Source organism: Cryptotermes secundus, unplaced genomic scaffold, assembly GCF_002891405.2.
Source record: "Cryptotermes secundus unplaced genomic scaffold, Csec_1.0 scaffold50, whole genome shotgun sequence".
NCBI classification, from domain to species: Eukaryota; Metazoa; Arthropoda; class Insecta; order Blattodea; family Kalotermitidae; genus Cryptotermes; species Cryptotermes secundus.
Window position 1 is genome coordinate 1,171,839 of NW_019721758.1, and position 10,981 is coordinate 1,182,819.

Consider the following 10,981-nt stretch of genomic DNA (forward strand, 5'->3'; position numbering starts at 1 on the left):
GGTTGAAACAGGAACGCACACAACAGAGCACCACAGACAAACCACTTAACTCAGATTGACGCCAGTTCACTAACAGTCGCGGGAGACCCCCAGCTAACACCATCTAGCAGCACAACTCGTAACTACAAAGCATGCGTGCCCAAAAGGTCGTTTCCGGTTATTTTTGGGTCCCCCTTCGTATGTTTGATCAAACTCTATATGTCGAAACTTTCAACCTTTCCTTTTTAACAAGTGCTGCACACACATAGACTTCCATCAAAGTAACAAGTGTATGCATTTGTTTATGTGAAATGCAGGCAACACAGTCAGAGCTTAATATATTTTATCATGAAAGGGAATATGATGTCAACACTGTGAAATACTTAGAAGAGTGTACTGTGAAAGCTTCAATAAATTTCTGCAGTATATCAGTGTTGCTTGTGGTGCTAAATGCAGCCCGTTTTAGTGGAAATATATATAAAAAGAAACTCTATACATATTTTCCATTACAAAATATAAGTATTATTTGTAACCTTGTTACTTGGAATATAAGTAATAGATTACAAAGGATGTAATGTAGTGCTTGGAGTTTTTATGTGCAAATAATTGTATTTTACTTGCTGCTTGATAACAGGACAGTTAATTTTGTATTCTGCTAGAACTAGTACTCAAATTTTACTGTGAAATTTATATTACATTTCTGTTTATGTGGATGCTGAGAAGGTATAAAATATATTGAATCAGTTTCTGAAAGAAAGATAATTTTCTATAAAATTGTCGACTTTGGAAATTTGATATGATATTCAATTGATGCTTAACACAATAGGGAAATCAGACTAAAATATGTTGTAGTTTTTAACTTAAAATCCAACATATTTCATTGTAATGATAGAATTCGTACTTCGTAGTCATGTTACAATGGTATTCTCCTTTCTAGATGAAGAATTTTCTTCTTATTCAATGAGATTACTTTAACATGTTCAGCAGCGGCAAGCTTAACAATGATCTCAGAGAAAATGATGTTATCATAACTAAGTTTGTCATTGTCTCACATGAGGTATTATGGTAATTCTCACAGGCATTTTGCCGCCCGGCCATGACAAAGACAACATCACATTCCAGTGTTTCTAGCCAGGGAGGAGTGGCTACACCGGTTGATGAAAGGCCATTGACAACACATTCTGATGTGACAGCCATAGGCCCTCCTTCAGGATCCCCTGGCGTTCCACAACAGGCTGCAATACGCAGGGACTCCCAAGGTACGGCCAAGCGACGCTATAGCCTCCAACCCCAGCGCAGCATCCTTCACTAAGGCACTGGAATGTGTGATATTGGAGATGTAGATTAGTAATTTTGCTATTGTAGCATTCCATTTGCAGAAATATTTTTAATTATTTGCCATTTTTCCACTTCTCAAGGCTTGTTTATTTATTAATTTATTATATGTTTTTGCAGTAGCTTTGGAGGCTACAATTTCCTAGAAAAGGTAAAACTCAAATTTAATTTTATTGGCTATGAAGAAATTCTTATGAGTTTGAAGCTAAGAATACAACATTAACACTATCAACCTGGGTACTCTGTAATTCAGTGTTTTAGAAATGTTTCCAAAGAGAAATGAATTAAATTACATTTCATAATGAAATTTGTAAACATATTACACGTTTTTTTCACATACACTTATAAATTTAGATAGCATTATTCTACAATGATTCAAGCACCATTTCAGTATTTCACTAATTAATATAAAGAATAATTACTTCCTTGACTGAAATGTCAGAAAAAGTATATTACATAGATTCCAGTTTCTAAAAATAAACAGATATTTTTCTTAACATCATTGTTAATATAATTGCAATTTGTGTGGTAGGCTACTTCCATGACAAATTTACTTTAATACATTGACTTAAAGAAGAATATAATAATACATATAAATTATATAAATAATTTTTTTTTTCACGTCGTTCGCAAGGGCATGCAATTATATCATTAGGGGGCCATACCATACCTCAGGTAGTTAGTCGCTGCTTCCTACTGCGGCATCACAGGTTTCATCCTTGTTTGGGTCATGAGGTTTATGATGGACAAAGTGACAATGGTTAGGTTTCCTCTGAATATTTCAGTTTCCCCTACCAATTCTCACTCACCAGCTGCTCCATATTCATTACTCATCATCGATGCTATACAGTCTCATTACTGGAGATGTCATTAAAGAAAAGAACTTATATCATTAGGAACGTCGTGAATTATACAACTCAACTAATACCCAGCCGATCACAGTGGCCGCACAGTCTAAGGCGTGAATTGTCTTCGCCAGCTCAAACACTGGGATCGTGGGTTTGGATCAAGCTCAAGACTTTGTTGCCTCTCCACATTTCTTCTGCGTTTATGTTCTCCTGTGTAGGTAATGTTTGAATAAATCAAAGATAAACCAGTTTCCTAGGTACAGGAAGCAAGAAGTACAGTCAAAATTTTGGTGGGAAATTCTCTTTGAAAGCAGCTGTTTGAAAGTGTAAGTAGCATATATGAATTTGAAAATGCCTGTTAACTATGATCTGAATGTCACTACACAGAAATTATAAATGTAATAGAATTAGTAAAGTAAGTAAAAGTTTTTCTCAAAAATTGAAAATAATGGAAGTATATATGATTACAAAGTTTCTAGGGTTTGTCTTAAATTAAAGTTAATATTAAACAATGTGTTAAAAAAAGGCAGGATAATTTCAGTATGACAATGGACCTTTCCCTTCCTATAAAAGTTGGGATGTTCCTTAACTGTTAGCTTCTCATAATTACTTAAGAAGCAAAGAAAGAATACAACTTACAAATTCTGAACTCTTTGAACATATAATTTCCTCTTAATAAAAATCACCAATAAAAAATACGTAGAAAATGATTTTATGTGACTTACTCGTATTTAACTTGTAAAATGTTGTGATGGTGATAATATTAGTAGGTTCTGATTACAGATACTGAGAAAAATTGAATTGATATGTTGACCAATCTTTGAAATTGGTGCTTGTATGAATGTTACTCTTTTTATTAAAGCGAACTTCATTTACTTTTCTGGCATACTTGTAGGGGTTTCCCCTAACATAAACAAGTACTACTGAAAGTGTAACAGAGGAGTTAAAAAATGAATTTTAAGTTTATAAGTGTGTAATAGAGTGTTATTAGTTATCAATCACAATCATTCTTATTATAATATTACTATAAACACCTACCACATGACTACCTTTGTAACCCCTTTGATAGAGTGGAGCACAAAACTTGTCCAGTATGCTATCTTGCATGGAATTTCAGTCACAGAGAATGGCACTACTTCACACACTCATTGTAGAAAACACTTAGAGAAAAACTGTTTTCCCCTCATAATTTCATTCAAGAATTTAAGTGATCATTTACTTCTATATGTTGGCAGATAGAAACTTTGTGCAAATTTCAAGATATTGTTATGAGCAGTTTTTGTTCCAGCCTGTATTTAGCTTATATTTTTGTTTTTGTTTTTAACTTTCATTTTCTGTGCTGAATCTATGTTTTGAAACCCAGTGATTGATTTGCACTGCTCTTTGTATAGTACAAATTTATATACTTCATGTAGTTTAGGACAGCCTAATCTTAGCTTGAGTGACTTTTACTGAATGCCAGATGATACAATTAATGCATTCAGATTGGCGTCCTACGTGTATATGACCCAGTTAATTTTAAAATGATTAAGAAATAGTACAGTAAGACTGGTACCTAAACACTTGTACACCTAGATAACTGTACAGTGTTACTTAATTATAAGAACATGCTTAAGACCATTCATAAACTCTCACCGAAACTTTGGAAATACATATACCTGATGTACATTTTATTTCTCCTTAGTACATCTATTTATATATAGTATGTTACATTCATAATATCTGAACATTGTTTCATGAGCTGGGTGCAATGGAGTTTATCAAATCCATTATTCAGACTTCAGTGATAAATGGGAACCCTCAAACAGGCCAACCTCTCTACTAAGCATCAAACATTGAAGGCATATGGGGCTTGCGGAGATAAAATCCACATATTTTGGTGGTGAGTGGTCAGCTTTGGCCACTTTGTCTCCAGTGAAATAGCTCCTGGTTCGCCTTGCACTTGGGGATGAATGTCTTCCACATATGCTCATAATGTAGTGAAAGGGAAGATGTCTTTCTCTGATGGGAAACCATTCCCGACTCTCCAGTCCATAAAAGTCACGTACTGAGATATTATAACTCATTTATTAAACAGTTAACTAATATTGTTCATTCAAAACTCATATTTCTTTTTCAAATTACCCATTGTTATTTTCTTATATTATCACCACTGATGTCTTCTCTGTATCTCTGGACACATTGTTGGAATATATCTATAATCCTTTCCGGTTGATATTTTGTATCTCCTGTCCTCTTATATTAAACATCTTTCTTAAACTTCACATAAAGAACAGATTTAACATCTGACAATATTGCCTGTCTGCAGAAGAATATAGGTGGAAGTCTTCCAAGCGTAAGTAGGCCAAAACTCATCTTGCATTTAAATTAAATAACTGAAGATCTGATGACCTTGTTAATTTTTATATTGGTGCTGAAATATGGCTAGATATGTGTACAGCGAAACACTTTATATGTATATTAGCTTAAATTTACATGCTGTGTTTTATCAAGAGATGATGAAGTGTTCCTAATTGTCTTCCTTCTTTAAATCTTTGAATTCCTCCAGTTTATAACAGCAACGTGTGCGATAATAATTTGTACACTGCTTATTTTTCATTCTGATGGGTGCACAAAAACTTTCTTATTAATGAGAGAAGAATATGATAAACATATTGATGTAAAAGTAATGCTTTATTCTAAATAACTGTCTTGCATCAATGCCACTTCACTATGATTGATTTTGCTCAAACTAATGGCTATATTACTGTCTTGTTGTTATGGTGCCTGCTACTGACATTATTCTGCAGTAGAGGTCATGTAACTGAGTTCTCTTCTATCACCTCAACTTGGAAGTTCGTAATTCATATGCTCAAATATGAATACTTTATACTTAAAGCTCATAAATATTTGTGTATGGCTGAAGAATAAGATAATCTCAGATTGGAAGGAGCCAACTCTCCAGTAGAAAAGTGGTAGTTATTAAATGAGAGCTGCAAGTCTTCATGTCATACTTCCATACATGTGAAATGAAGATGAGTATTTACAAACAACTGCCTTTTGATAACACAATTTTTATGCAGATAATTCCGCATGTAAGCATGAAAGTAACAAGAGGGATACAGTCCTACAGTCTTCTTCACCTGTAAGCTTACAGATCATTGCCTGAATGGAGGAAAAGACTGTAAACCACTCATTTATAAATAACTGCTCTGTCATTTAAGTTCCTTTCCTTGAGTTCAGACCAGGAGTTGTCTAAAATTTGAAAGTTACTATCTTCTGGGATGTAAAGCTATGTAGGCTGGTAGAAAGGTTACAGTATTTTGAAGGTACCTGCTTCTGAGAACCTCAAATCTAATGTTTTTGAAATTTGAACACTGATTGTATACGCTGATCCGTTAAGTTCATTAGTAACGTTGAAAACTATCCTGACTGAAATTTGCTTTTATGGTTATCCTTAATTCCTCCAAGAAAATAATGGGACAGTACTTTAAAATAGGCCATGAATTCACTATTTTACATTCTTTCATGCTCATTATTCATCCATCAGATTATTCAATGTTACATAATCTTAACAGTTCTGAACATCAAATAAACCAAGAAGAGATAATTGTAATTGTCTTTATATCTGCCAGTACAACAGATCACTTTGTGCTATATAACAATATATAATAATAAAATAATATTTGTTATTATTATAATACCATGATATATTTCAATTGTACTGTCAAGTTGTACTGTCCAGAAATATAATATCTGTATTATACATACATACATACATACATCAGCGTTTCAGAGTATTCACAAGTGTGCAACTGGCACTGAATATAAAACTTGTCAAACAACAGTCACAAGACAATCACAGATAAAATCGCAGAAACATCAATTCAACCATAGTTAAAATCTAAACTGAATGGTACTATTAATGTACAATTGGCACAAACTTTTAGATCTTATCATTATCATTATCATTTATCATTCAGATGGTCACAGTTTACAAATAAAGTCTAAAATTAAAAAAAAAAATGTAATGGTACTAAAATTAATGGGGAATCATATCCAGTTTTACAGTGTCGTTTTTAACATGACACTGGTTGTTAATACAATATATTTCAAATTATACCTTAAATTTCAGACTTTCAGAATTTCTCTGCATTACAGTTTCCATACCACCAATGTATTCACTTACAGATATATTGCTTGCATCAGATATGCATATAACTGTTTGGTTTTGGTTTCAGTATATGAATATATGAACATCAGATGCAAGCAATAGAGTTATAAGTGCATACATTGGTGGCATGTAAATTGTAACATATTGCATTATCTTACATTGACTTAAAATTGTAATTTTTATTATATATAATATTAACAACCAATGTTTTGTTAATGACATTGTGATATTGGGTCTGATACTCAATGAATTTTAATTACAAGTTGTTTTAATTGTAGACTTTATTTGTAAACTGTGACCACCTGAAGTCAATTGAAGGATTGAAACTTGCCCTGGTACCATAATAATAAATATCGTTTTTGTTATATATCATAAAAGTGGTTCATTGTGTTGGTGAATATAAAAGAATATACATACAATTACATGAACACACAACAGGATGCAGGCACTACATTTCAAGCATAAATAAACTACATAGATGAGTAGATACCCAGCAATAGTCATGGTATAAATTAAGAGATCTTAAAATCGTTTACTCAATGAAAAATGGGTGATTCATAAGATAAGTGTGATTATTGTGTGACAAGTTCTAACATCCACAACTTCTTTTCCAATTAATTAACATATTAAGTCATATTAGCCATTGAAATAGAACCTCATGAAACTTGTTACAATTTTTTTTATATCATCTTAATGGTTTAATGCACTAAAATGTTGTAATTCATATATATGTATATATGATGCTGTAACTTCTTTTTATTAATTATATTATGTAAAGTCTCAAAGTTCTTTAACCAAGACTGGTATGCATTTCTTATGCATAACTTTCCTCACTTTGAGGTGAAAATTCTTTTTCCTCTTTCCTTAATTACACAGTCTTACATGGTGTACACCTGATGTATTTACATGATGTTTCATTTTTGAAAAAATACTATAACTTAATTGGTCAATAAAACTCTTCAAGAGTTGTAGGAGTAAGGAATCTATAGGCCTTGAATTAGTGATTTAATTTTTTTTAAGTAGAGAGAGAATTCTGTTGAATGTTAATTTATTATGCATTATAGTAAATTTAAATGTGTAATGAATACTAACTATCAGAGCATAGTATCTCTAACATAGAAGCTACATTCTGTGTCTGGGTGAAGCACTGAACTTCAGTAGACATTAATGTAATCAAGTTGTGACTGGTGAAGTACCAATACTTCAGTAGATATATGAGTATAATGTCATTGCTGATTAATCTATGTAAATTTCTCCTCAGCTGATAAAGCTCAGTAATATTTGTTAACTGCCATATTGGTTTTTACATGTTCTGTTCCTTTCAGCCATATGTGTTCTTTGACTTTACACAGATATATGAAGATCCAGATATTTTCTGGCACTTTTGCAAAACTACACATGTTGTGTTCATGAATATATAATTTTATAAAATCAAAAAGACATCGGTACAGTCTTATGATTGTCCACTAAACTGCATAGCTGTTGAACCACATATATTTATACCATGTTAAAATATCTTAGTAGATAATTCTGTTTAGATTTTTATTTCTTTCAGCAATTTTTAGTCCTATGACTCCAAATCCCCCTTGCTGAATCAAATGTGATGGCTTCAAACATGTTGTTGCTTATCTATAAAGCAATTTCTAATTTCAAATTAGACACTTGTATGATGAATATTTCAGTGAACTTGTCAATGCATAATGGATAAGAAATGTAAATGTATAGTTATGTGTTCTAGTTAATAATATTGTTATAATTTTGGCTGTGTTGTTTATAAGAAAATAAGTCACTTTATGTTTGTAACAATTTTGTGGAATTATTAACTGGTGAAATATGAAATCCGTTCAAAGGCAACACTTAACGTTTTTAGTATGAAACTGTTCTTAACTATAGACTTTGGTACTTACTTAATTTTAGAGCACATGGATATTGCTTTGAGGCAAAGATCCACATGCAACATTCTCTAACTTCATATAAGAATTCCAATTTGTAGACAAGTCACTGCTCTTTAATAAATGACAAATACCCTGTAAGTTTCAGATACTGTACAAAAGTATGAACAGCTTGCCAAACATTGGGCTGCCACTTTTCTACACAAGTGAATTTCAATCATTTGTCAGCATTAATCTTCAGGGTATGTATCATGGGCACTAAACCAAGCATCAGGTTATAAATGATAATTTTATAATAATATTTCTCTAAAATTAACTGCAGAATTGGAAACTAGTTTCAACATTAAAGTTTGACTGTCGAGCACAAAATGAAATGATTAGAAAGCGTGATATGATGATATCCATATTTTCTTTCAAACATCTCCTTACAGTACCAAGGACTCTTAGAGGTGACTGTTATGGGATGTGTGATATAAATAATACTGCTTGGAAAATTAATAGGCAGCACCAGAAGCTCCAATTCTAGATTTCTATGTCAGTCACTGAAAGTATTATCATTAGATTAGATTTGATTAAAGGAGTGGATTTTAATAATCATTGCATTGTAACTGTCTTTTATTTATTGCTCATCTTCTTTTTAAGATTTAGGCTGTAGCAGCCTTCTCACAGCAGAAATTCAGTACTGTCTTTAATGTGGCCATATATCAGTAATATGATTCCATGAAGCAGGTTCTAAGTTGACACGTTACTGATTCAGCTAGAACCTTATAGCTATGCAGGACATAAGCTTCATTTATTCTTCTCTAGGCGTGGACTACCAGTATTCCTGATGTTCTCTGCTCCTCCAGTCTCTGATGATCCACTTAGCAACTGATTCTGACATAATACAGGACAGTTCAGACCCTATAAATGGATGTAAAGATCCTTTCTTTGCCAAGTTATCAGCGATTTCATTATCTTCAATTACTCTGTCATGGCACACATATCAGTTATAGCATTTTATATGCAACAATTTTATTAGGGATTAATGACAGTCCTGAGTTAACAACTTCCATATTGTAATTGTCGAGTGTTTCCACTGCAACTTAGTCTGATAGAATATAGCTGTTTATGTTTTCATAACTCATACCTGTATTCTCGAATGCACAAGGCTTAATGGTGTATAGTTTTCGTAGAATACTGTGATTTATTGTACAAGGCAAAGGCTAAGTTTCTTCCTTATACCATATGAACACACCCCAACAACAATGCCTTAAATTTCCTTGGACCTCTCTGTGTGCCACATTAATTTTCCAGTTCTGTCATACTGTAACCAGTTTTCTCAGGAAATTTGATTATGAATGGTTCATGAAGTACATATCTTGATGTTATTTCAGAGGCCCTTTCTCTAAGATGGATTTCTTCTTCATTTGAGTTAATAAATTCATACCTGAATCTCAGCCTCCAACTTCAAAACAGTGTTATATTTCTACAAGTAATGGACACTTTTATCAACTGCAAACAGGAGCCACATTGAGCGTCCAAACAGTTTCAGCACTCAGATTCATACTTCAGGACTTACAATGGCTGAATTGCTGAGTTTGAAATTAAATTTAGTATAAAGGTTTTATGTATTATTATTATTATTATTATTATTATTATTATTGGAGGGGGTGGGTTTCCCCATGCACTTAGACCAGTTGTTGATCTATTGTGCGTCCCCCTTTAATTTCTACGGTCACCATGCCCTTCCAGTACTGGTGCTCGCTATCAGCCCCGTTCTGCCAGCGAGGTCGGCCCTCTCTGGCAGTGATCCCCTATACTTCCCCATCTACTGGAGGAATTGGAAACTCTTTGGGCGGGAAACTTTCCCTAATTTTGCTCAGAGGTCTCCTAGAGACATGAGGATCTTTTACATACCGTAAATCTACGACACGGGACACACGGCTTAAAGTCCCTCCCGTAGGACTTGTTCCCTGAATTTTTCCGCCCTTAAAAATTCCATGACGTCTGCCGGGTTTGAACCCGCGTACCTTGAGTCATGAGGTGGGAACGTTACCCCTAGACTACGGAGGCCGCTAAGGCCTTATGTATGTCATTAGACACCTCTTTTTAGTTTGAATAATGTGGTACAGTCGAAGAGTCTTATAGTTACACAGGCCCTGTGGTATAGCCCTGCCACTTTTTAAAGTTAGGAAGTTCTTACACACATGATTGGTTACACATACCATATTTTGTCTCAGGTATAACATTTTTTGAGAAACACATTCTGCCATTAAAAGTTCTAAGCCATAGTACATACAATACAATATATATTGTATATATAATAATGAATTTTTACACTTATTTGGTTAATTAAAGTTAGGGACTTTTTGTATGTAAAGAAGCACGTTGATAAATAACCATTCCACAAAATCGTTCCAGGAAGAGTAAAGTTGTTCATAGTCAATAAAGAAAAGAACCATTTTGCACACTCTATATGCAGTCATTTACGTAAAAAATAAATGCATTTCAGTCAAATTCTCTTATCAGCTACTGTATGCTGTAACAAATAAAATTAAAATTAAATACGTAATTCGTAACTTGAGAGTAATTTATTGAATACTGAAAATTTAGAGTATTTAATTTATACTGTTTAAAGGTGATCTAAATGTTTGTATATGCAGTTATATGTTTAAAGAATTTTATCTATAAAACTTCACAGAAATTTTATTTTATGTGTCATTGATTATCTGTATACATAATTTACTTTCATGGCTGTAATTCTTATGTGTATATATATATATATATATATA

At 32.9% G+C, this 10,981-nt stretch overlaps 1 protein-coding gene across 1 annotated transcript in view; it reads left to right on the forward strand.

Moving 5' to 3' along the window:
• Window positions 1-1,057: 1,057 nt before the first annotated feature.
• LOC111875602 (synapsin-like) overlaps window positions 1,058-10,981 on the forward strand; it is a gene marked incomplete at its 5' end in the record, with an annotated part of 22,781 nt that continues 12,857 nt past the window's right edge. Inside the window, 1 exon segment of the mRNA XM_023871970.2 lies at window positions 1,058-1,238. Within this exon segment, the coding sequence (XP_023727738.2) occupies window positions 1,058-1,238 (181 nt within the window).